Source organism: Barbus barbus (genome assembly GCF_936440315.1).
Source record: "Barbus barbus genome assembly, chromosome: 3".
Lineage (NCBI taxonomy): Eukaryota > Metazoa > Chordata > Actinopteri > Cypriniformes > Cyprinidae > Barbus > Barbus barbus.
In genome coordinates this window covers 36,007,867-36,035,299 of record NC_136731.1, presented here as the reverse complement: position 1 = coordinate 36,035,299, position 27,433 = coordinate 36,007,867, and the positions used below count along the sequence as shown (strand labels likewise).

Here is a 27,433-nt window from a genome sequence, read left to right as displayed (position 1 = left end):
CCCTTCCTTCCTCAGCACAGCACAGCACGTATTGAGTTCCAGACCACACCCAACAAGAGTTCTGGGCTGTTCAGGATTTTGGAGAGGAGGAGCGCGCACTTTTTCCTCATTTCACTACTACTACGTTTACCCTGCAGTCACGGTCACGCTTGCATCACTTCGTCTCCAAACTATACAATATTTGACCCTTTAGGCTTCTCTTCAGCGGTGAGTGTGAATCATGCATGCAAACAGTTTTTAAGTGAGTCATAAAACTCTTTGAGAGGATCACAGCATCTTTGATGTCTAGAAAATACTGTCTGGAGTAAGTAGGCAGTTGATTTATTGCTGTCTGAAAGGCTTTATTTATGTCTTTGAGACTTTATTGCTTGAAAATGTAAACTGAAGAGAGTTTGTGAGTTGGCGTTGGCGGTTATGCTCCTGATGAATCACCAGCTTATACTTATTACTAGACTTAAATTAATATTCTTAGATGTTTTGTTTTCTTATAATCTTTTTAATTCTACTTCAAAGCAAGCAGGAGAATCTAGTTTGACTTCAGTTTTTAGAATAGACAAGAAAGAAATGTTTTGAAAGAAAACAATAGACCTGTACTTAAAGCTCTTCAGTATTTATCCTAGTGTTTGGCGGTTGTGTATTTTAAAATCATTTGGAGTGAAGTACCACCAATTTTATCTCCCATATCGCCCCCTGGTGAAAGCATTTCATCTGGCTAGTGTTTTTCAGATGTTTTCATATCTGAGTCATATCTGAACTTCTTTGATTTAAATATATATTTTCTAATATGAATATAACTATATAAGAGAAAAATGAGTATTGTTGCGTGAAAAATGTATCCTATATACAATGCATTTAACATAATATACTATTTTATATATATATATATATATATATATATATATATATAATACTTTTTTTTTTTTTTTTACTGTTTGTATTCCCAACTTTCCTAAAAAAAAAAATCAGTAAATAATCATGTTCCAGTCAAAAGATGTTGTAGATAAAAAATAAAAAAGGAGGTAGGGGTTCTGAAAAAAAAAAAACAGATGTAGAGGGTGTGATGTTTTGTGCTTTACAAGGCCAAGCGTGGTTAATAACGTGGTGCTACAACTTGTTTTGCACATTTGATTAATTTTGCATGTGTGGCATTTCATCTCTCTCAGTTGAGTGTGTGTGAAAGATGGTGTCAGTGCTTTCTCGGTGGCACATTCCAGTGTGTTGCTCATGGGACAGTTTTGGGGGTGGGGAGTGTAAGGTGTGTTAATGAGGTGCAGCCGTTTTCACTGGACTTGATTTCCGGAAGCCCGTCTGCTCTGCTATTACAACACAAACACAGCCGCAGTGAGTGCCATAACTCAAACCGACCTATCCAAAGCCAAACCGCTCCAGGAAAGGATATATGCACAAGCCTTTAAAACACAGTTTGATGTATGGTCCGGCCACCGTGAAAACTCATATCCACCATTATTTGAAACATATTTATCATCCTACTCTCAGTTTGTGTAGTAGTCCAACCTATCCATACACATACATCACTCACGCTACAACTCTGTTGTGGTGGCCATTTCGCACCAACTCCCCTGTTGAGAGTCCTGTTGCTGGATGATTTGGACAAAGTGATGGCTTCTTTTCCATGTATTAATTTTCCATGCTGCAAAAGTGAGAGGTTTTTCCAGTTGCTTATTGGCCATGTTGTTTCCAACCTCAGTTTCTCTCTCTCTCTCTTTTGTTTTGGGTCGCTGATTGATCTAGCAGAACGGATGCCACTCCGAAATGTGCTGCTTGCAGGGATTTCCAAAGAATAGGTTGCGGGTTTTGTTTGCGGATGGGTTGTTTCATTAGAATCTATGCTGTCAATGTTTGGATCAGGAAATGCCTCTCCCTTTGGCTGAGCCAAATCTCTGGACTATATATATATATATATATATATATATATATTTAACCCTCACATCAAGCTCAGACTGGTCAAACTACAGGAGGGGGCGTGTGTCCCTCAATGTTTGTTAGAGACTGAAAACCCAAATCATGCATCAAATCTTTTATTTATTTATTTAAAAAAGAAAAATTGCCAGTATGAAATGAATTAGTAACTAAACTAAATGACTCATAACAGCATGTGAAACTTGTAAAAAAGCCCATGTTCAGTTCATGTTCTTTATAATAAAACATGTTCAGTTCATGTTCTTTATAATAAAAGGGCTGTACCGTATTCAGATTGGTCATTTACTCTAGTTGAGTAGACGCGGTTTAATTAGTTCAGCAATGACGGAGAGAATCAGTCCTGCTGTCTGGCATGTGGAAGTTGTGAATTGGTCCGAAACAAGGTCATCCTGCGGCAATTTCACGTTGTGAACTGTAGGGAGAATGTTTGTGATCTTGGCTGATGGTGCATTCCTGTTAATAATCTCTCACCGAAGTTTGCTTCGTGAGGATTTGAATGTGCGTCATTGAAGACCGTGAGTGTTATTTAACTGTTCTTCATCAATGTTTTCATTGATATACTGCTTAAGTATATCTATAAGTACTGCTATAAGTTATATTTTGTCTCATACTAGAGTATGAGTACGTATTATGTGAAATATTTTGCTAATTGTGACAAGTCCGATCGCAATTAAAGAGCTGCATTTTTCCTTTGAACTGTTAACATTAATTGCACATTTTATTCTTCCATTACTAACTAGTTTCATTTGTGTATTGTAGAACCACACCCAATAATTATATACACCATACGAACAAGATCCGTTTGCAGTAACATACATTCATTTATGGACCTCTGCATTTATTCTCCTCGGATGTTGTGCATCAGTGGATCTTAGACTATAGCTCAATGCCCAAGTTCACAGTTAACCAGACATCTGAACGTTCCTGAGACTGTGAAAACCAACCAGGACTATTGTGATCATTGTTTCTCTCTGCATAATTGCAAGATTGTGTATCCTTGAGGTCTAAATCTGTTGTAACTATTTGTTTTCAGTTGTTATTTGCGTAGGCCTACGCTCCTTATATGTACATTGTATTTGCACTTATGTGGACTCGTTAAATCATGAGAGTGTGCGTATATTGAGTCGATCTCTTGATACTCAACTTCTAAAAGAGTAAATTCATAAAGCTGAGATACAACTGCCTGTTTCATTACTCTCTTGGTCACTGGAAATGACTTGTAGTAACTGACACTCTAAGGTGATTTAGTACCGTAACGGTAACCAACGCATTCATACAGTCTCTAATACAAAACTATTGGACTGGATGTCCATACATATTTTCTGATTTGATTCAGTTTGGAACACATTTTATTTGATTTATAAATCATTTGGTTGTATTTTAGTTCTATTTTGATTTTGCTTGTATATGATATCATTTACAGTGCCAAAAATGTCTATTTCAGAAGTTTCAGATTGAGTCAAATTTTTTACTGTTTTTGTAAACTGATTCTTTGAAAGCTCTGCTGAAAATGTGGTTCTGCTCCTGTTTAACTCAGCAGTTCATATTCAAATGAAACTCACTGAATTCTGAAATTTAGTTGAATGGTGAAAACAAAGTAGATGTTTCCTAACTCTATTGCTATTGCTTCAGCAAAACTGTGACTGAATTTAAGATACTTTAATCTTGCCGTGAACGGCTAATGCAAGGATTCAGAAGATAGTATCAGATTATTGGAATGTTCTCAGCAACAATATGCTGTGAAAAAAAGAGAGAAAAATGAAGCAGTCCCCTACAGATGTTTCCATTGACTTGAGGCTTGGTAATCTTTATTTGTTTTCACCAATTACAGAAAGAATAACACTGAAACTCATTCTTCTCCAGTGATGGGTGGAATCCAGGGTCACTGTTGTGTCAGACACAGTGGCTTGGAAAATGTGTGAATCATAAAAACCAGTCTGAGTCTTTGAGTCTGGGACACTGATGTGTTTGCATGTTTTTTGGAATGAGACAGTGAATTGCACATGTCGCTGTCGATTTTAGAAGCCAAGTGTGCACAGGGGTGACACTGCTGTTAGCTTATGAAAAACTCTATGAGGAGGTCTTACTTGAGATACCAATCTTACCAGACATCCGCACCAGCTTTAAACACAAGAACAAAACCATGTTTAGCAATAAACAGTCACATTCCATGCTAATAGAAGAGAGGAGAAGAAAACAACAGGGTCTCCTTGACAGACATGCACTTAGAGGCAAGAGGGGGTATGTGCTCATGTGGGTGTGTGTATGTATTGTCATGCCTTAAGGTGATGTCTAAACAGTCAATTTTCAGTCATAAACTGCATTTTGTCGTCATTTGGAGAATCAGCGGGAGGTTTCATGAGTAAAGTGATCATTTTCATGTTAATGCCGTTTACCGATAATCTATACTACTAAACATACAATTTGGTTTAAAGAAACACTAAAGTCAGTATGTTTGTCAATTCTTTCATTTTGTGAATTTAAGTACTGATAAGTATAATGTAAATTATTGATAACAATTAATTTGTAAAAATTATAAAGAAAAAACATAGGAGGGACACTTAGTGAAAACAGCGACCTAGAAATAGTGTAGAATCTTACATATTTTTGATTCATTAATGCTGTAAAGTTTCTTTATTTAAAATATTTTTAAACCCTTATGTTTTCCCCCCAAGATTTTTTGCAACAATGTATTTAATTGATCAAAAGTGACAGTAAAGACATTTATAATGTTACATTTATTTTAAATAAATGTTTTTCTTTTGAAATTTCCATTTATTAAAGAATCCTGAAAAAAATCACAGATTGTTTTCAACATTGATAAAAAATAAGACATTTTTCTTGAACAGCAAATCAGCATATTAGAATGATTTCTGAAGGGTCATGTGACACTGAAGATTGGGGTAATGATGCTGAAAATTCAGCTTTACCATTAAAGCTGAATAAATTAATAATTTAACATTTTAAAATATATCAAATAAAATATGTAAAAGTAGAAAACTATAATAATAGTTCTTATAAATTATTAACAGTTCTTATTTTAATCAAATAAATACAGGTACTTAAAAAAAAAAAAGTAAAAAACATTTAAAAAATCCTACAGACCCAAAACCCCAGCGTTTTGAACGGTAGTGTTTATGACCTTAGTCGGTCTGATTTTACTGTTTGAGAGCCTCAAAATTCTTCTCTTGTCTGTGGCTTTAGCACACTTAAGATTTAAAACTTGCTGCTAACCGCACTGGACGCAACAAGAAACTCCTTGGGAGTAACAAGAGTTCTCTCTTCATCCCTGCTGAAAGATCAAAGGAGCTACTGGGAATCCGGACAGTGTGTGAATGCATTAAACCCAGCCGTCCTGATTCTCAGTGAGAGGGTTGTCTGGATGTGGCCGCGGGGGTTCAGCAGCGTGTCTTTTGACAGATCCACGTGGGAGCCGTTACTCATGCTTGTGGCGTGTCATCAGTGGAATGCGATGTGAAAACAGTGCCTGAGGCACCTGAGTACGGTTGCTCTGCGGTAGAGCCATAGCAATGAGATGAAAGCCTATCAGGACCCAGTGCAAACTTTCAACCCAGCAGGCCATGCTGAGAGCCGAGCAGGACCCTACCGTGTGTGAATGAGGCTCCTCCTGAGATCAGCTGCTGCAGGAACACATGTGCCTTGCCAAAATACACTCCTTTTACAAAATGAGAAGTCCCTTGTGCCAAAACTGCCCAGAATGGTGTTGAAATATCTGTGGAGTACCTCAGGGATTTGTAATAGGAACCTTAAGGCTTCGTACAAGTATAGCGTTCACACTGTACACGTCATTCTCGCTGGGAGATTGTTTGCTTTTTTCCTTTCCTTTTTATGTGTCCAAGAATACTTTACTGGGTGGGATTTATAGATGATACCCAAAAGCATTTTCATTCATATCTGCCTGTATCTGATCAGCAACTGATAAATAGAACCAAGTCCCTGGCTTTTTAATTTATTTATTTTTAAATCCATCTTGGATGAATGTTCATTTTGGTTTGACTTTAAGACATCGCATTAACTGGCAAAATATATTCACATATATTACTATGGCTTGAATTTTGTTTGGTTAAAATTAGTAGGATTGGGGAAAAATATTCACCATTCCTCCTCAAATGGTCCTGAATTGATTCACGCCCAAACTTTTTGTTTAATTATTTAAAATTGTTATATATTTTTATTTAAATGCATTATTAATAAATCGGCTAAAAAAGCAAATAAAAGAATGGTTGCAAATTCTGCCATCATTTACATATCGTTCCAAACCTGTATATCTTTCTTTCAAAACAGAATATATTTGAAAATTTTGTATTTTTTTAATACAGTGAAAGTTAATGTGGTCCAATGCTGTTTGGACCCCATCATTCTTTAGAATATGTTTCTGTGTTCCACAGAAAAGTTTTGGAACAGCATGAGGGTGAGCAAATGGTAACAGAATTAATTTTTTTGGTGAACTATTTAAGACTTTTATATTACATGATAAAATGTGTGAGAGAGAATATTATTCTTGAAAAAAGTGTTGTGTTTTGAGTATTGTGGGCAAAGAAAATGAAAGGTGACAGTATTCTTATCACATGACCGAAGTATCACAGACGTGCCAAAGATGTGTGGCAGAGGTCTTCACATGTTTACTTGACTTTAAAATGATCCTTGTATCAATTTGCAACATATACCCCAGATCACAGATCTTAGCGATTACCCAAGATGCCCCTGACAAATATGCTGTATGGCAATATGTGAGAAAATGCTTATCGTGATGTTTTTGTGTAAACTGCAGCCATCAAACCTTACAAGAGGCCTGTTAGGAAATCAGTTCGATGGGACCCAGCAGGCACAATTCAGTGATTAATTTGAACTTTATTGAGCAAGAACGGGGCTGTGTTTAATTTATGACTGAATTTTAGAACAAACGCCCCTGTCTCTGATAGGATAAACATGAGTGCTTCAGTGGAAATGAGTCTGTGAGAATGCATTGATCTTAATTAGATTATTGTTTATAGCTTTAAGAACGCCTAGTCCTTGCTGAGAAATGAAGATGTTGTTTATCCATGGCTGTTAACCTTCACAGCTTCACAACTGTTTCAGAGAACGGTTCTTTTTAGCACATTTCCTTTCATCCTGGCAGTGAAGGACGTCTACAGTAAAAGGCGTGCATGGATTGAATCCACACTAAACTCTGTGCATCATCATTTCTTCCCATTTCTGATCCATTGCACGATTTTCTTTCCTTTTATCTGTATTCTCTCAGATCTCAGAGAGCGAGTTGGTCTCCGGACTGCGAAACAACCCATGAATGGTTTGTTACCTTTGGGCTGACATTTTAAACCGCAGACCATGTCAAACATACACACTAAAACATTCCCCCTCATATCCCTTGCTTACTTTGAGGTTTTCCCTCTAGCTCAGCATTGGTAGTTAGGGTCAGGTTAGGTCAGACCGGGCGGTAACATTTCTGCAGTTTACATTTGTATGTTTTTGTCATCATTTATTGATTTATTTAACAACTGTTGTATTATCTGGACTTCATGAGCAAAATATTTTCACCAGACATAATTCATAAAACACTTTATCCTTTGGATTTCCTGAGCAGAGTTATGGATGTCTGACTGCGTCATGTTACTGAGGAACATTCCTTTCCGTGAGTTCATGCTGCTTCTGTTTAAATGCTGCAGGAGGAACAATGACGCACAATGAAACAGGAGTAATTGTCGGATTGTCTTTGCATTATCTGCTGCCTTTGACATCACCGCCCAGGATAGTCAATAGTGAAGAAACTGTGATTGTTTTTGTGGTCAGTGGCAGTTTGGGGCACTGTATCACCACAAAATGTTTCAAAATAAATTAATAAACTTTTATCTATCATGCTTTTATCTGATATATATATGTATGCATGTATGTATGGTTCATTTGCAAAAACAGATATCTCGGTTTTTAACAATTCTCAGAAATCAGGTTTTTTCATTGTGCATTCCAATTAATCTCAATCTAGCCTCAGATGTCACGCCCACGGACCGTTGGCTAAATGTCTGATGCATATGGCACAGTTATCTGGAAACACTTCAGGAGTTTTGAAGTCCTCATCGGATTGACGGATTGATTTCACGGGGAGACGTGTGTGTCGTGTTCGTTAACGTTCCACCTGGAAACAAAGATCCCGTGACGCCAAACCCCCTCACATAAGAAGAAAGCCGTCGTGTTTACAACTGTGACGACGAGTGCTTGTCAGGATCAACTAAACACTGAATTTTCAAAAGTATGTGAAAAATCAAAATAGAATCTTTAAAATATGTCCGAGAGTTTTACTGTTATTGTGACGATATTTCCACGCCCCTAAACATGATGCGGCACAAAACAAAACATGATTGGTTGCTTTACTTGTCAGTCATATGGCCTCTTGGGCGGCCTTGGCCATCCAAAGCGGCCAAAGTTCCCAGACAGCCGTCAGTCTGAAGGTCTGGCTACGCGAGACTAATCTCAATCCAACTGCAATTGGGTTATTTTGACTAGGTTAACAAATAACTTTATAAACTCTTCTCATATATATTATTTATTTATTTAATAAATTTTTTTTTTTTTTTTTATTTTTTAATTTTGTAATTGCATTTATTCTTGTTTTTTTTTCTCATAATGCATTATTAAAATGTTAAAAAGAAGAGCATAATTGCCATAATTAGGCCTATATGGAAATAAATCTAAAAATAAAATGTATTGTAATCTTTCACTGGTTACAATAATCAGTAGTGATTTATATATATCAGCCTCCTTAAATGGACCACCACTGTTTAGCAGCCAATTAGCATTCACATTACTTACATTTCTTTAAGTGATTTGTCACATGGCATTTACAGCTCAGGTAATTGAGTGAAAAGTTTCTGCCCCTCAAAGACAGCCAAACATGCAAATTCGAAAATAAAATGAAAATATTTTGCACATTAAAGGGATAGTTCACCCAGAAATGATAATTCTGTCATAATTTACTCACGTTCATGTAGTTTCAAACCTGTATAACAAAGAGATATTTTGAAAAGTGATTTATTTTAGTGTTTTTATTTTATTGACATTGTTACCGATTCCCAAATGAATCAACATTTAACTGAATCAGAATGTAAACAAATCTGCTAATCAGTTCCAATATCCGGCCCTGGTCATAAATGATGTAAAGTATACACATGCCCTGTATTAAAGCTGCAAAGCTGAGTGGCATTGAAGCCTTCCTTCTCATCTCAATCATTTGTTCCATAAAACAGTTTCTGTTTTCAGCAGTGGCCGACTTGGAAGTCTGCTTGAGACTGCGGCTTTTATGAAAAAATGACATTTAAAAGTGAAACTCATGTCAGCGTTTTCCACCAAGCTTAGGGAAAATGAGCAGGGGCTCCATAGAGTTTACACACACTCACATGCAGACATTTCCCAGTGCAGAAGCAAGTCGACATGGCTTATCTTCTACCTTTTAAAGCGCTGACTCCAATTAATTTACTAATGATGCTTTGTAAATTCTCTGTAAACCTCTAGGCTTGGGAGGTATGGCTGTCATTATCATCCCGCAGGATTTTAACATAGCAAACTGGAACTCCACAGCCATTTTCCAAGACAAACGCTCATAGGTTGTCATGTCTCGGCCTATATAAGCTTTAACGGGGCCTCAGCCCCACAACCCTATTATAAGGCTGAGCTAAATGCTGGATTTGTTTTTTCTCTTTTTCTTGTGCAGCTGTAGTACAGATGTCTGTGATTTGTGATTTGATCACAATCACTTCAGTACAACTGCTTAAATTTTACTGAAGAGTTTTCCTGTAAGACCTGTGTGGTCGTGGTATCGCCTCTTTTGACGGTTACAGGTACACAGTTCCTGTGAAGGCTGAAGTGAATCACCCGTGAAGCTGATTCCATGCTTGCCGTTGGTCTCGGTGAACCTTTACAGTAGATCTTTTGTTCCTGAAAGGCCTGAGGGGACTGTGCACAGACGATTATCCCTCTGTGTAGCCAACATACAATTTTCAGTATGTTCTTCCGCGTGTATTCTGTGTTTGGTGGGCCTCTGTCTAGTCAAAGGGTTTCATTTTCCTCACTTAACCATCTACAGGAATTTTCTTCCTTAATTTCCCACCATTCACAGAGACGCTAGTGACATAAACAACAAAACACTTGTTCTCCGTGTGTTAAATGCCACATTTGCGCCATTATGGGTTTCAGCAAATTAACAGAGACGCCGCCCAGCAGCTCTTGGAAATGCAGTGATCCTAACAGACTGCTACTATGAAAAATGCATAAAGGAGTAACTTTAAGACCTTAATTAAGAAAGTGAAGTAATCTGGTGGTTTCTTTATAACTACTTGGTTTCTCTTGCATCTTTTTTGAAACTTGAAAGCTTCAGTCTCCATTCATTGTAAATGCACGATTCAAATATTCAAAGTTTTCTTTTTTTTTTTTTTTTCAAAATCATCTGCCCAACACAATTCCTACTTCAGATCATAGATTTTTGGACAGCATGTTTTCAGTTTTTAGTCTCACGCTCCTCCTCCCTTGGCTCCTCCCCTTCCAGCCCTCTACGCCCCTCAGTACAACACAGGAAGGCAGCTGAAGAGAAAATTAAGACCATGTGTGGACCAAGTACACGATACGCTACGATTTAATGAGACCAGCCTCCCACTTTACACTCTACAGAGACAGACAGCTAATGTACAGCCTGAGGGGATGGAGGTCTCCAGAGGATTTCCACTACAGGCTCTGAATAAATGACCAACATTTTCAGTCTTTATTAATGCCTACACTTAATTTTGTTCACACTAACTTCCCTGACCTTAGAAGAAACTGTGAAAGTTAAAAAAGAGAGGAATTTCAGGCCTGTGTTTGTAGAGTCTGCTCTGAGAAACTTCTACTATATGAGCGTCATCCTGTACCCTCCCACATTGTGCCTCCTTTCTATACTAGGCTTCCTCTTCCGACTCGGGTCTCTTTTAGTATGACCGTGTTGGCTGAATCTTTCTGGCTCCGGTAGGTTTCTTTGCTTTCTTTTAGATGAGCTCAAACAGAAACCCTCCATTATTTTACCATTTTCCCACCTAAACTCTGCATTGCTCAAATGCCACACTCTGTCTCTCACATCCCATCTTAAAGAGACGTTTACCCTCAAATGAAAACTCTGCCATTATATACACTTCCACATGTTGTTCCAAACCTGTATGTCTTCCTGTCTTTGACACCAAAGGAGAAGTTAAGCAGGATGTCTAGGTTTTTTCTACAAGTTGTGAGTGGGGATGTCAGATAGATAGGTAAATATTGCCCTTTTAATGCCTCTTCATAATTGTGGAGAGTTTTCAAAACTTGGCTCAATGGCGCCACCTCAGGTCAGATTCATACCCATGGAGCAAAACAGCTTCATCTTAATTAAGATGGTAGTTATTAATGATCTGGTTGTGTATAAGCTGTATAATAAGGAAGCCGATTAAATGAGGAAGACTTTAAAGGAGGAAAACATAATCTTTAACTGCTGATTATATCATTGTTTTCTTTCGCTGTTCATTTAGCTCCTTCTGTATCCTTTTTTATTACCAAGAAAAAAACTGAAAATATTTTCTGGACACTACATCTGTTAAATCCTTCAGTCATACGTCTGCTGCAGTAAGCCTTGCATAAACTTGCAAGTCTTGTATTTCAGAGTTTACAGTTCTGTTTGTGTATCTAGTTAACATTGCTAAGTCTAACCACATATGGTTTTTGCGACATGCATTTTACAGACATAGTGCTGAGGTGATATAGTGTCTTAGGGGTGTCTTTTTAAAAATGTATTGTATCCTCAAGTACTGAGCATTAAAGCACTTCAGAGCAAAAAATGAGTTTCTCACCTCCAGTATAAACTTACACCCACTATACAAGGTGAAGGAGGAAAAAAAAGCCATTCATAAATGGCCCGGAGCGGCTGTGGTGCAGGCTGAGATGTATAGGCTGTCTGTATGTGGCCGTAGTGCAGTGAATCATGGGAAGCTAAATTAGCAGCCGACTCTGAGGCTCACATGTATGACGCAAGTAGAAGCTGACTGTGTTTTTCAGCGAAACCTGCGTGAGGTTTTAAACTAGCTCCTATCTACTTGAATGATCAATAAAATGGAATAAAATCATAAATGTAGCTGCTTAAACTCGAATCAAGCTAAAAACATTTGATTAAATGATATCAAATGGTTGGTTTTGCATGTTTTAATCTGTGTGATATTTATTTGCCGGGTTAAACATTATCGGTGCAAGGTCTATCAAGTGTGCAAAACCAAAATAAGTAACTAACAATATAATTAATTGCTAACACTTTACAAAAATATCCCATTATATTAGCGAACATTAATTTTAAAATGAGCAATGCATAAGTATTTATTCATCTTTGTTAACATAAATATAAAATACTTTTATCTGTTCATTGTTAATTCGTGTTAACTCGAGTCCATTACATAATATTAACAGAGTCTGGTAGTATTTGGTAATGATTTCAAATTTACATTTAAGATTGTTACATGCTTTGGTGGTATTTGTCATTGTTAACTCATGTAATGTACTTAACTAAGTTAACAGGAACCTGTGAAGTGTTAACAAATAATACAAAAAAATGTATCTTTTGATTTCTTGTCATTGCTGTAAAAAACAAATACTTGTGGATAAGTACTTCCAAGGTCAAAGTGCAGAATAAGAGGTGTGTTCGAATGGGCACATGGTGATTTTCCCACCAAGAGAAGCAGAAATCAGCAGTTCACATTCTCAGTCTCAGCTTTGTATTCATTAAACAGGATTTTTATAGCATTCTTGTATCTTCCTTTTCCCCTCCAGATTCTCCTGCTTTTGATTTTCTGTTCCACCATCAACCATGTTGATTATTTTGGCCTTCATCATCCTCTTCCACATCACCTCAGCAATACTACTCTTCATAGCAACCATCAAAAATGTAAGTTGATATTTTTTGTTGTTGTTGTTGTTAGTCTGCTATAAGCATTATCACTGCTCAGTGTTATTGTTAGGAATTTCAGCATAAACCCCATCTTAACTCTAGCACCATTTCTGCTAAGGTTACCTCAAATAATCTGTTGATCTACAACAGCGCATGCTGTAAAATGTACTACTGCTATAACAATTGTATGCATTTTATTTAAGAAACACTTTTTTCTATGTATGTATATTATATACTTTCTAATAAAAATCTGCAAAGCTTATTTGGATTTTACAAAACGATCTTTAAAACACAGTATCATGAAAAAGGGACATTTCTTTTTTCTCTCTCTCTCTCTGAGTTTATATTGTGTCAAATATTCTCCTTCTTTTCAAGGTATGGTGGGTTTGGGGGGATTACACCTTAGATCTCTGGTATCACTGCAACTCCACAGGCTGTTATGATATACCGAACAGTGCAACGTCTGAAGCAGGTAAGCCTTGAATATCATAAAATCTAAGTCAAATATAACCAGCGTTTACTTTGGTCAGAGCAAAATATCATACTGTTTAAATGCTTGTTTTAATGGCTTAGTTTAAAGTTGTTTATTGCTAAATCCTGGCCAGAAGACGACACCTATTGCCTCTTGGTTCTCTTCCTCTTTATCAGCCTATCTTCAGACTGTCCAGGCCACCATGATACTGGCCACTATCTTGTGTTGTGTGGGTTTCTTTGTCTTCATCCTTCAGCTCTTCCGTCTGAAGCAGGGCGAGAGATTTGTCTTCACGGCCATCATCCAGCTCTTGTCTGGTGAGTTCATGCCCACAGTATATATTTTGGAATCGTTGTTAGGAGCACAATTGCTGTTTCTTATTGTCTGTGTACATTTAAAAAAAAAAAATTATAATCAGTCATTCATTACGCAAAATCTCAGGTCAAGAGGGGTCTTGAAGCAGTATTTGTACTGTTATTTTCATCTTTCTAGTCTGTAAATTGCCCCAGCTTTGAAGGACTTATTTTGTAAGACGGACACTTGAAAACTTTTACCATTTTTATCACAAGTACATCTAAAGAAATAGTTCATACAAAACTGAAAGTTTACTCCCCTTCAGATCATCCAAGACGTGGATAACTTTTTCTTCTTCAGATCGGAATTGGAGAAATTGAGCATTACATCAGTTGCTCACTAATGGATCCTCTGCAGTGAATGGGTGCCGTCAGAATGAGAGTTCAAACAGCTTATAAAAACATCACTATAATCCACAAGTAATTCACACGACTCCAGTCCATCACTTAATGTCCTGTGAAGTGAAATCCTGCATGTTTGTAAGAAACAAATCCATTTTTTTAGTTGTTTTCCACTTCAAACGTTTTTTTCCAGCTAAAACGTGAGTCCTGTATTCATAACGAAAATAGTCAGAAATAGTTTTTAACAAATATGTAGATGGACTGTGAGGTTAGAGGACAACAGGTGATAGAATTTTTCAAAATTCTGAAAATTCTGTCATTAATTATTCACCATCATGTTGTTTCAAATGAGTAAGACCTTCGTTCATCTTCAGCACACAGATTAAGATATTTTTGATTAAATCCGAGAGTTTTCTTACCCTTCATAGACAGCAAGGGTACTACCACGTGCAAGGCCCAGAAAGGTAGCAAGGGACATCCTTTAAGTGGTCCATGTGACAACAGTGGTTCGACCGTAATTTTATGAAGCTACGAGAATACTTTCTGTGATAAAACTAAAATAACATCTTTATTCAACAATTTCTTCTCTTCCGTTCTACCTCGAAACACTGACTCCTGCGTCAGCGTTACTTTCTGCGTCGAATACTGACATGGAAGAGAAGAAATTGTTGAATGAAGGCTTTATTTTAGTTTTCTTTTCGTAATTTTTGTAGCTTCATAAAATTATGGTTGAACCACTGATGTCACATGGACTATTTAAATTATGTCTTTACTACCTTTCTGGGTCTTGAACATGTCAGTTGCGTTGCTGTATATAGAGGGTCAGACAGCTCTCAGATTTCATAAGAAATATCTTAATTTGTGTTCTGAAGATGAACGAAGGTCTTACAGGTTTGGAACAACACGATGGAGAGTAATTAATGACGGATTGGGTGAACTATCCCTTTAAATGCTACCAACCAACTGTAAATTCCCCTTTTTTTCCTTCCACAGCTTTCTGTGTGATGACCGGTGCATCCATCTACACAGCAGAGCACTTAAGCTTCACAGACAAGAATTTTAACAGTGGAGAATACGGATACTCCTTCGTCGTGGCCTGGGCTGCGTTCCCCATGATGCTGCTGAGCGGCTTGATGTATCTAGTGCTAAGAAAACGCAAATAAAGCACAACACACCACCTCACCAGCTGCCACCAGCTACAGCCTTAGCCAAGAGACTTTATTTGTAATGATACTTGTTTTATATGTAGATTAAATACTTGCCAAAGTTAGAATGAAGTAGATGATCTTATAATATTAATCACTGCATACTGGAAACTTAATTAGATTTTATTCATAGTATGTCATGTTTTTTAACTTTGTTGTGTATAATTTAGCTCTACCAGCCCAGTAAAAGAAGTGCTGTGATTTAGAGAAGTAAAACAGGAGAGTTGGAGATCTAATAGGACATATTTATAACGTGGAACCACTATGGGCTCAACATGTATTCATACACAATGCATGATGTGAAATTGACCTTACATGTAACACTTAGCGTGTAGTAAATAACACGCTAGTGTGATGTTTCCTGGTCATTATATGTGCCTGGGGAAAAAGTCATTCAAAACTAAATCTGAATGAAATATTGTGCTGCCAGTTTACTGAGCACTATGTCATACTTGAAGCTGAACAAATTATCAATATTAGTGGCACGATGTGTTCTCGTGTATAGTTTTTTGTAAAATAGTCTTTTAGTGTCAACTAATTATATTGCATGTTTTTGTATTTGTTTGCAGCATTTAATTTGAAATCACTATTAACAAGTACAGATTTGTAGTTCTTTTAGGCATTCTGCTTGATTGGGGCACTTGGGATTTATGTCATATTCATGCAAATAACCTTAAGATGATGGTGTTGGTGAAGCACACCGATGGTTTCAGTTTTCCTTTCTTATGTAATCATTTCATTCTCAAATCTGCTATGGAATAAGAAGTAATTAGCTAATATTATTTAGGCGAAAGTGAAGTTAAGCTGTATTTATTAAGACTAACTGCATTGTTGCTGTTAATATTTTTTGTAATGAAGTATTATATCAACAGGCCTGAACATGTTTGTTTAATGCTTAATTTTCAGAAGGTTTTAATGAATATTAGTGAAGGCTTTTGTAATTGGAATGAAACCACAATGGCAGCTTTGTTTTTAAATGTCTGCTGAGTTGTTCAGGTTAGGTCTGTTTCTGGAGACTGATCCCCACAAAGGGCTCAATATTGTTCTTTTTTTTTTTTTTTTAATCAAATGTATTTTACATTAATGAACGGTTTGTGACTCTTTCTTTTCTGATGGACAGCAAACACTGCTGAATCAATCTCAAAATATGGCAGTAAATAGGATCTGAGGCATTTTAGTAATGCAAAAATATCAAATGATAAACATGAAAATATTGCCAAAATATTACATATGTACATAACATTTTTTGTTATAAAGCATTTGTTTGACTCTCTCGCTCTATAAATAAGTCCTTCATCCCCTTAGTTTAATGCAAATGTCACATTACATTTCCAGTTATTTATTTTTTTACTAATTTTTGTTCCAGCATAAGCATTAATGTAAGATACAAAGTGCGCAAAACAAAGTCACTAATTATAATAATCTAGTGGAACATTTGAATGTCATTCAGTGTTGGAAATAACAGTTTTCAAAATGAAATTGTTATGCAACAGTACTTTCAAGCCTAATGTTCAAAAGAAGGCGAGACTGTTCAAATGTGTTCAGCTCAGGGATCAACGCTAAGGATTTTTTCTACTGGCCAGGTCAAATTTTTACTTGCCCTGCCAACATTTTCACTGACCTTGACACACAAAAAAAATTAGCTGTTATCATTGTTTTTGATCTCTATTATAATAAGCTTATGACACCAATATTTTAGATACCAAATACATTTTACAATTCTCTTTCATTTTCAATACCACAGCAAAAATCACTTGCCAAAAATAAACATAAATATAAAGTTTAAACATTATTAAAAGTGTATAGCGCAAATAAACAGAGGCCTATAGCACAAATATAGAAATTAAATTATGCTTGAGGTTTTTATGTTTGTAGATGTTCGCGTACAGAAATTGAAAAATCACATATTAAATAAAATTTGCATATTCTTCATTTTAATCTTGCATTTTAATCATATGCGGAAAAAAAAAAAAACATGCAGGGTTTGATTTATATTAGATTGTATAATTTCAAAATCTGAAGCAAAAACAGAATGACCTGACTAGCTTTGTGAAATTATGCCACATCAAACATCTTCATGCATGACACAGAAACAGCAGGCGGGCTGAATGAGACGCAATTTCTCTCTCTGCCAGCAGGTGGCGCTTATACAACAACTCCTTAGTTGCCGCTTTAAACAGCAGCGCTGCGCGTATTAACACTAATTTACATAGTCTGAAATAAAACAAAATATGTCCGGTCGATCGGTGCAGCTGTATAAATTAGACTAATCATTGTTAAAGCTACAAAGTTACTTGCCAAGATGGGTATTTTGATATACTTTTGTATTTACCCGTTAAGGCAGCTCGCGCGTGTCAGAGACGCGGCTGTCTATGCGCGCGCTGTTCACACAGAACAGAACACCGCGAGCGAGTACTACTGAATGGAGTTGTCTTTCACGCAAAACTGCTTTTTAATCGCTTGAATTTTTAAATTAACAAGGCTTTAACACATGCAAATGATAAAATTTCGCGACGACGCTGAAGTGGCCCGATCTGCCAAGTGACAAATCCATCTACTGGCCCTGGTTCAGATATCTCCCCATTTCAAAATATCAAGTTATAAATTTACCTTTTTGCCCAATTCATTTACATGTTATTGGTGTAACCTTGTTTTATGTTTGTGTAAACTGAATAATTCTAAAAAGATTGTATTTTGATCTGCTTTCAGATGCTATTGACACTATTTTAAGAAAATGTATCTAATATTACAAACCTTGCTTCATCAGTGAAATGAAAAAGACTACTACCAACGACTAATCTTCAAAAGTCAACATTTTTGAGGATGAATAATAGTGTTATTTCTCCATTTGAGTTGAGTGTCATTTCTGCAGCAGAATGAAGTAGTATCCTCAAATGTAGTCGTTACAGGAAACAAATGTCTCTGAAAGGTGTTCTGCCGCTTACATTAGACGTTCACAATCACTGTCTATTATGGCTAGTGATTGCTTTGTTCACTCATACCACTGAAGACCACATATTATGAAGACCAGAGACTAATCAAATCAGTTTGTAACTTTATAACCAATAAAAACAATACAAGACAGCAGCTTCTTTCTCAATACGTTTGTGTTAGTCAGATTCATAGAAGTGGAATGACTTTCTGGGCTCTCTGATAGTAAAAAAAACAAAAACAATTTTCTTCAGAGAAAGAAAGAAAAAAAAAAACTAGAAATACAAAATGGAGAATAAAAACCCCAGCAGCTTTAACTTTATCATACCAATCGTCCCCAACTGAACATATTTTAAGAAATTCAAAACTTAAAAAAATTAAATACTCTAATTTACAGTAGAAAGAGTCACATTCATACTCCTTCAAACCTTATATGAACAAGTTTCCACACACTGGAGAAATGTTGCCAAAATCATATTTGTCCTGATGCAACAGTGCGTATGTCACTGTACGGCCCATAACGGCCAAATATATCCTTCCCCACAACGATGAAGCACAGTCGTTTATCTCCTTTGCAGTCTGAAATCTTGCAGGCCATAGGAAGAGGCATGGCTTTGATCTCTCCAAGGCACTTCCATCCTGAAAAAATGCCGTTTTTGTGTTCATGGGAAACGTAAATGTAGTAGCAATCCATCTCGGCTACATGGGGATCTTTCTGATCCACGTTCCACGCGATGCCTAGTTCTTGTGCGCTTCCAATCCGAGCTATTTTCACCACTGGCTTCTGGGGCAAGTTGTAAGAGGCAGCTACAACCGGAAGCTCTTTAGGAAATGGAGTGTCTGGGAATGGATGGAGTTTGGAGTGCCAGTCCTCCTATGAAGGAAAGGTAGAAACCGAAATGTTATGGCTGTTTTGATATAAACTTATCGATATAGTAGCGCATACAAAACATTAGCATACCTCTTCCAACTGAACTGAAAAACTGACACGGTCCTCCTCCGTAACACTTTGTTTTTCTTCTGTTCATTGAATAAAATGACAATAAAATAAGACTTAAAGAATTTATGTCTTGCATTAACCGTAATTTCAGAAAAAAAAAAATGACAAATTCATTGGAATCATACCTTTAATAGCTATAGGCGGTGTGCTTGAGGGTTTTGATTGTTCCTGTCTTGAAGGTTCTGATTTCTGCAGGGCACAAATGTGCAAACAAAACAGTGTGAAAATGCACATCTAGAATGAGAGAAACCTGAGTGAGAGAACGATGGCGTACCTGATCTGATGGTTGGGTAACCAGGCTCTCTTCATTCAGTCTGGCTGCTGAACCAGAACAAAAACACATCATGCCCACCACCATACAGTCTATACACCAGCACGTTGTTTAGAACATCATTTTTATTCAAGATCAAATACCTCTGTCTTCCATAAGGTCAACAACCTGATTCTTAGGCCGCTGAAATGAAGAGAGAACATTTTTTACCTTTGAAGTAGATATACGAAAATGGTAATCTATAGCCCCCAGCATAGTCTGACCATGTTATTATCACATGAGCCACATATTACAAAACTATAAAAATACAAATACTCCAAGAATAAACAGAAGCCAAGTAATGATTGATAATGAGAAGGCATGGAAAAGCAATGTTTACCAAACTCTGCCAGAACCCTTTCTTTGGTCTTCTCAGTGTGGTCATCTCACAATCATTGTCTGTTAGTGCAAAAACAATCAATCATTTTAATGTGTCTCAGTATAAACATTTGACATTTCTGAGGTTAGAATAAATAATGAAAATAGCGACAAGACCTGCTGATGACACTGAAGCATTGTCACTGAAAAACCCTCCATTGACTGAACTTCTGGTTTCAGAAAAAATTAAATAAATCAGAATTCTGCACTCCAACAAGACATTTAAATGAAATATTAAAAAATTAAATAAATCAGAATTCTGCACTCCAACAAGACATTTAAATGAAATATTAAAAAATTAAATAAATCAGAATTCTGCACTCCAACAAGACATTTAAATGAAATATTAAAAAATTAAATAAATCAGAATTCTGCACTCCAACAAGACATTTAAATGAAATATTAAAAAATTAAATAAATCAGAATTCTGCACTCCAACAAGACATTTAAATGAAATATTAAAAAATTAAATAAATCAGAATTCTGCACTCCAACAAGACATTTAAATGAAATATTAAAAAATTAAATAAAATAATGTTTGTGGATATTAGTTGTCCATTCACAAATGCCCTATTTTTTAAATTTGATCGATTTACAATGCTCACTTCAAATTAATCTTTTAAAACACTAATTTAATAGCACTGTTAAATAATAATAATATTATATATATATATATTATAATATTGGCTTAATGATATAGGTCATCATTTAAAGGAACACTCCACTTTTTTGGAAATAGGCTCATTTTACAACTCCCCAAGAGTTAAACCGTTGAGTTTTACCGTTTTCTAATACATTCAGCCGATCTCCGGGTTTGGCGGTGTAACGATGTAACTACAGAAGAGTCAAGCTTTAAATAGGAAAAATATTGAAACTCTTTGGTCATTTTTGAGTGAGATGCTAATGGTCTAATCATATTCAATGATCTTTGCTAAGCTACCCTAAAAGTGCTACCGCCAGACCGGGAGATCGGCTGAATGGATTCGAAAACGGTAAAACTCAACGGTTTAACTCTTGGGGAGTTGGAAAATGAGCCTATTTTCAAAAAAATGTATAGTGTTCCTTTAGGAGGTCCTATTATGCCGCTTTTTACAAGACGTGATAAAAATCTCAGGTGTCAACTTCACATCAACTGTCAAATGCACTCAAGGTTATGTCAAAAATTCACATAAAGTTCACATTCACATAAACACAGTCGGTTATGTCTGAGAGCATAAACAGCCACACATGTATCAGTATATTAGATCTGTGAAACGGCATCGCTTGGACATGGTGATAATACACAACTAACGCAAATCAACCAGTCCTCGCTCTCTCTTATCTTCTGATGTATGCCATGGGTGGGAATTATTTAAATGAGGGATATTGTGACATAAATTCCCCGAAGAAAACTCAGGACTATAATCAAAGTGTTTGAGGGATTTCAGAAAGAGTGCTTATTGATGTAGAGAATACCTCCCCTTGGAGTGGACTTTACAGATCTTTTTCATGCAAAACAACATTACTCATTAGTAAAGGAAGTTGAAAATATATATATATAAAAAAAAAAAAAATTCATAATGGGACTCTATTAATATTGCTGCATCTCTAGCAGATCAATCCAACAGAGCAATGTTTGGGCTGATTTTATTATTGAAAATTTAAATTTCTCTATTATTAGCACATTTAAATCACTATAAGGCAATGCGCTCTTGTATTAAGAATTTTTCAGATAAATTTGGGGACAGAAAAACCAAGTTCATCACATTTAAGTTCTTACAGTGAATTCTGATTGTGGTAATTCAACAGTTAAGCAAATGGCTAGGATAACAAATAGCTGTAATCATTGGTTTGAACGAGTATGCTTTGTTGGCCTTGGAACACAAACATTAAGCAGCAATGAATGCCTCTTCAGTGAACCACACTAGTTTATAAGGCTACAACAGCCACAGTGAAGAAATGGCACTTGGTATACGGCACCTCAGGGAGAGAAAAGAAATGGAAAGGTACCAAGACTACAGCCTTGAATCATTATGAAATTAAAAACAACCCACTGAAAAGAGAAGGGACCACAGGGGACCCCTGAGATGATTTAACTTTGATCATTCTATTACAATATCTTCTGATTAAACAGTAAATGGAATATTTTAGTGATTGTCATTCAAACAGCAGGCTCACGGCTTCTGCATCATTTTCAAGTTGAAAGGGATCAGTCTGCAGCATTAAAGCATATACAGATCCACGGCTAAATTAACACCAAAAGCCCCTTCAAAGGCAATATTTTACTTTATTGGTGCCAGTGATGTATTATGAATGAAGTTTGTTATGTCTAAAATACCTGGATATATTGGTTATTGGTTCCGCTGGAGAGATGCATCGCTGGGGCTGCACAGGAGGAGGACTAACAGGAGGAGGAGACTGTTAAAAAAAAAGGTCGAAAAACACAACAGTGATGAGTTATACAATTACAACAATAGAAGTCAGCTTCATAAATGTCTTAGTATTATCATTATCAAACCTTGGTTCTACAAATAAATCTTATCATCTAGCTCAGAGGTCTTCAACCCTGTTCCTGGGGACCCACTATCCTGAAGAGTTTAGCTACAACCCTAATCAAACTCACCTGAAGACTGCTTGAAAATTGCAGGCAGGTGTGCTGAAGCCTGTTGGAAATAAACTTTCCAGGAGAGTGGGTCCCCAGGAGCAGGGTTGAAGACCTCTGATCTAGCTCATACCTGACTCTGAGAAATCTCTAAGGATCTGAACTTTCTGATGTATGCAAATACTGCATCTCCCCTTCGTTTTATCTTCCTTACATGAGCCTACAAAACAAAACAAAAAACAGATTTAACACAGGAAATGTGTATGGTGGTTATAATATACGGGCACTACAGTAATATGTATTAGTATACTAAATATATTTATTTATATTGGTATATTAAAGTCTACAGGAAAGCTGGTCACTTACTTCCAGTTTCTTGATTGTGGCATCGTATCTGGGTTCACCATTCACCTCACCGATTCTCTCCATCAGATTCTTCATCTTGCAGTCAGACTGCTCGACTGCGGTCACAACTTTATCTGAAATGATCCTTTCGATCTATCAATAAACAGGTTACGAATGTGGTGAGATCATATGCAATTCTGGAAATATACAGTGTACAGCTGGTTTGTACACCATTCAATATTAAATTTAAATTGAGGTAACAAATACATGGATTACAGATCAAGAACATGTAAATTAATGCTCTAAATTTTTGCATGTTTTGTTTGGCTGCAAGGCCAATCACAATACAAATTGCACACACCTACACTGCAAACATTTTAATTTAGTTACTTATTAAAGACAACAATGAGCATGACTGCTTAAAAATGTGTGTTTTGGATGGATGCGTGTAACTTACACTGTAGAACAAAACGTCAAAGTATCGTTACGTTACGTTTACCACAAGCTTACTCGTAAATTGTAAAATGTAAATGTAATGTAAATTGAAAAACCCCAATATAAAACCCTATGGCTGTGTTCGAAATGGCATACTTGCTTACTGCACAGTACACAGTGTATACTGCCTACTATTTTTTTAAAGAATAGTGTGTGAAACAGTATGCAATAAGCAATAAATGTTTCAGAGTAGTATGCTTAATTGTCACATGACAAACACAAACAATAATTCAGCACAGCTGTGAAGGTTGCTACCTTAGAAACAAATGTGCTTACTATTCTTTTTACAAAGGCTTGTTATTAAGGCTTCATACTAGTAAACAATATTGGCCAACTGAACTCATTTCATAATTGAAGAACTTTACAGAGGCTATAGACTGAACTGAATGAGCTGTCTTTAACTGAACAATATTTTTGGCAGTTACACTGTGGAAAAAGTGATATATTCTAGTTACACTAAGTGCATATATTGATAAATTATGTTTACACTAAAACAGCAGCATTTTCTTTAGCAACAGGTGTGCAAACAGGTGGCAGATATTTATACTGTAGTACATTTTAAAACAGTATGCAATAACACATTGAGTGTAAATTATCATAAATTTTATTTGATGAACGCCACTTTATTGGGACAAAAACCTACCTACAGCTAAGCACACTGTATTATTAATGAGGCTCTCCACTTTTCAAATATTTACTTAAGTTTTATTGAAAATAAATGCCTTTCTGATCTGGTATGTAATGGGAAAAGGAGTTGCACGAGTTTGACAAAAGGCAGAATCGAACTCGGATCGCTCGCATCAGCAGCACACATCTCATGTCTTTTACTCTTGATATTACAGAAATATGCGTGTCTTTTGTAGTGCTGTTTAATCACAGCCAGGCATTGGTGGGCAGAGTTAATGTAGCCTCTGCTATTTGTCCTTCGAGTAAATACACCCCGTTTCTTTATAGAGCTGCTTGACATCGGAATTTAATTTTGTTTGCTTAATTGAAATATGAATTCTATTTATATATTACTGCAATATTAATATTATTATGTAATATCTCTTTGAAACAATGTATAAAGTGCTATAGAGATAAAGGTGACGTCATTTGACTTGATCAGAAAAGTGCCGTAGAGATTCAAGTACAATTTATGTCCTACAAATGATATTGTTTTTAGTTGCACAGCGATAGTTTGTAGTATATATGTATATACGTACATATACAAGTGTAACATTTATAATGACTATTCCCTGCCTCCAGTTCACTCACGCGTTTGAAGATGAAACATCATATGGAGCGCGTTGCCTTCTGGGAAACAGTATCCCAATGCAGCTTCTTCAGATGCATACATCAAATTTCAGCAAATGTAGCAGGTAATCCAGGCATTCCATGCATACAGAAAATTCACAGTATTCACACAGCATACTGCAGTATAGTAGGAGTTGTATGATAGTATGCCACTCGGAACATAGCTTCTGTACTGATTTCAGTATACTTGAGCTATATTTAGCAGATTCTGGGTCATCCCGGTATTTCATGCATACAGAAAATTTGCATACTATGCACACAAGGCTGCATACATCACATTTTGTGATGCAGTATTGAATTTGACATATTTTTGTTTGCTGATTGTTTTGACAGTACTGAACTTAATTCAAACGAATGTTCATTCAATTGAGGGAAAACACTAAACAAATACATTCAAGAGCTCGTGCTCTGAAAGAGAATGAGTTCAGAATTTTGCCAACTCCTGGTGTAAAATTAAACAGGCTTTCCATTTCAAAAACAAGGTTACAAAGACTTATCAAATCATTTTACATTTCATTACTATTGTGGGAGAAAAACATACAAGGGCCGTAACCGACAAACTTGCCTCTGATCTTGGTATCTTATTTGCCCTCTGCCCAGTTTCTTGAGACACTGTTGGAGAGTCGTCCTCATATCTGGCCCTTTTCATACCTGAGAGGAAGAGATGTAAATGATCAGCAGTTAAGTTACATTTCATGATAAAAAACAAACAAATTAGAGATGGAATAATGCATTAAGTTAGTTCCTTTAGAACCCTCAAAGAAAACACGTGTCCTTCGTTTCCGATTAAACAGCAACCAAGATTCAATCATAGCCATAATACAGACAACTGTATCGAAGACAATCCTGTGCTTTTTATTCATAAACACATCTACACTGAATGAAACAAACAACCCGGAAATGACGTGAAGTATGGCAACAACAAGCTCTCTGGTTAAAAAGCGTTACTACATTCGACGGTGACGACCCAGAAGCCCACCTGGACTGCTTTCTTAAACACGTCGTAACAGCTTAGTAGAGGGAATTTCCGTTTCTTTAAACAAAATAAGTCCCGCCGCGAAAGGTAGTGAGTAGCAATGCACGCTTTGTGAATGAACGGTTCATATGAGTCGAATCTTTCAAGTGAATCAGTTGAACCGGTTCATAAAACGATTCGTTCACGAATGGGACTAATAACGGATCTCGAATCATCAGCTCACTGAACCACGAACCTGTTAGATGCTGATAACATGTTTCAAGCATGATTAACATGTTTTTAGCATGATTAACTGACATGTCCCACTGGAAATGAACTGAGAACCGGAGTGGGGGATAGTGGGAACATTTCGATTTCACCAAAGGGGCTTTGATTTCATTGATGGAGCGACTAATATTAAAGCTGCCGAATAATTAATATTCTAGTAATTTTACCTAGATGATTGTATGATAGCGTTATTTGTAAATACATTTAATTAAAACGTATTTGTAAATAATTTAGTGTAATTTAAAATGGCATTTAGTTTATACAGTAACATGTTTTTAACGTTGTATTTTACAGTGGAGCTTATTCATTCATTCTGAACGTTGAAGGTAGAGAGCATATATGATATATGATGGTAAAGTTGGTTTTATATTCGCACATTCACAACATTCACACATTTCCGCGTTCAATACCTTTCTAATTATATGTGCAATTTTTTTTTTTTTTTTTTGCAAAATCTAATCAGTGACATCATTGTCAACCTACTACATATTTTTTCATTATCGATCAAAATGGGCAAGTATTGTTTTAATGTCATATTTACTTGCGAATGCCCGCTGAATGGCCAATGTAGTGCGGTAAGCAGGATAGGGATAGTCTAAAAAGTTAAATTTTTTTACCATTGTGTGCAAACATACAACTACATTTCGGCCAACTACAGATGTAACTGCAAATATCAATCACATTTGGCCTTCTAATGCTCCTTTAGCAACAATAAAATACTGAACATGTACATGAAGTGTAATTTGGTAAAAACAGAGAAAACTAGAAAATCACGTAATCTCCTGAGCATAGGTAAGCACACAATTTTACAACTGTTTGTATGTAGTTATTTGCCTCAAAATGAACAAGACCTGTGTTGGTGGCTTGCTTTTAACAATGACATATGATTTATTTCCATAGGTTTTGAATGCATTGGTCGACTGCTTCAAAGCAAGTTAGAACATCTTGTCTGGACCCGACAGAACAACATCCCATGTCTTGCTGTTTTATTCACCTCAGTTTTTCTGGTTTTAAGTATGATAAAGACTGATTGATGTTTACAGTCCTGCAGAAATATCACTGTCCATGGTACTGAATCCATCAGATGATTGACAGCAAACAGGAGGTTGATTTTGGGTATTGAGGGCGAAGACGTCAAAAATGTAATGGCAAAAATGTCTTCAAGATGGTCGATAAATAAATTGTGCTTCATATGTATGCAATTGGTATCATCATTGTGTTGTATAGCTGCTTTCTATGACACAGCATCGAGTTCAATAAGTTTTGAAATAAGGGACCCAGTGCTATAGTGCAAGTTTTATCATGTTTTTTTTTTTACCCTATAACATACTACAACTATGTATTCTACAATAGTATACTCTGTATGTGTAATTTCTACCAACATTGTATTCAATGCCTTTCTTCATTGACACGGCTTCCAGTTCAATAACTTTACAAAAGAGGGTCACCCCGAAACAAAACAACTTGCTAAATATTTATTAGGGCCTAAACAACACACTACAAGTATTTCATATACAATTACTTCCTGTAGATGTTGGACATCTACCAAAACTGTATTCAATGGGGTTCTTCAATGACATGCCTTACAGTTCAATA

At 36.2% G+C, this 27,433-nt stretch overlaps 2 protein-coding genes across 6 annotated transcripts; one reads left to right on the top strand and one right to left on the bottom strand.

Annotated features, from left to right (window-relative positions):
• Positions 1 to 18,344, top strand: LOC306851979 (epithelial membrane protein 2-like). Its single transcript, XM_079388527.1, has 5 exons — positions 1 to 207; positions 12,769 to 12,883; positions 13,262 to 13,358; positions 13,535 to 13,675; positions 15,047 to 18,344. The coding sequence occupies exons 2-5, from the start codon at positions 12,806 to 12,808 to the stop codon at positions 15,214 to 15,216; spliced, it is 486 nt and encodes a 161-aa protein (XP_079244653.1). The 5' UTR covers positions 1 to 207; positions 12,769 to 12,805; the 3' UTR covers positions 15,217 to 18,344.
• Positions 18,302 to 25,707, bottom strand: LOC306851949 (uncharacterized protein). 5 transcript variants are annotated; one of them, XM_079388488.1, is made up of 13 exons: positions 25,574 to 25,707; positions 25,160 to 25,245; positions 24,556 to 24,621; positions 22,825 to 22,956; positions 22,592 to 22,678; positions 22,195 to 22,274; positions 19,995 to 20,047; positions 19,840 to 19,898; positions 19,604 to 19,643; positions 19,464 to 19,510; positions 19,315 to 19,378; positions 19,151 to 19,209; positions 18,302 to 19,063 (listed from the first exon to the last, which is right to left on the bottom strand). In XM_079388488.1, the coding sequence occupies exons 4-13, from the start codon at positions 22,897 to 22,899 to the stop codon at positions 18,662 to 18,664; spliced, it is 966 nt and encodes a 321-aa protein (XP_079244614.1). In that variant the 5' UTR covers positions 22,900 to 22,956; positions 24,556 to 24,621; positions 25,160 to 25,245; positions 25,574 to 25,707; the 3' UTR covers positions 18,302 to 18,661. The 5 variants fall into 5 exon arrangements, with proteins under 5 accessions (XP_079244614.1, XP_079244613.1, XP_079244611.1 ...); XM_079388487.1 differs by having other exon boundaries at positions 24,556 to 25,245; positions 25,574 to 25,705; XM_079388485.1 differs by lacking the exon at positions 24,556 to 24,621 and having other exon boundaries at positions 25,574 to 25,702.
• Between the last annotated feature and the right edge of the window lie 1,726 nt (positions 25,708 to 27,433).

Bases quoted from the DNA above. Each gene is read 5' to 3' on its own strand.
- LOC306851949 (XM_079388486.1), bottom strand. From the start codon at position 25,291: ATGAAATGTAACTTAACTGCTGATCATTTACATCTCTTCCTCTCAGGT. The intron at 22,275-22,591 runs GTATGAGCTAGA...TTTTTTTAACAG, and splicing joins TAGAGATTTCTCAGAGTCAG to TCTCCTCCTCCTGTTAGTCC. The intron at 19,899-19,994 runs GTCTTGTCGCTA...TTGCACTAACAG, and splicing joins TGCTTCAGTGTCATCAGCAG to ACAATGATTGTGAGATGACC.
- LOC306851979 (XM_079388527.1), top strand. From the start codon at position 12,806: ATGTTGATTATTTTGGCCTTCATCATCCTCTTCCACATCACCTCAGCA. The intron at 12,884-13,261 runs GTAAGTTGATAT...CTTCTTTTCAAG, and splicing joins TCATAGCAACCATCAAAAAT to GTATGGTGGGTTTGGGGGGA. The intron at 13,676-15,046 runs GTGAGTTCATGC...TTCCTTCCACAG, and splicing joins CATCATCCAGCTCTTGTCTG to CTTTCTGTGTGATGACCGGT.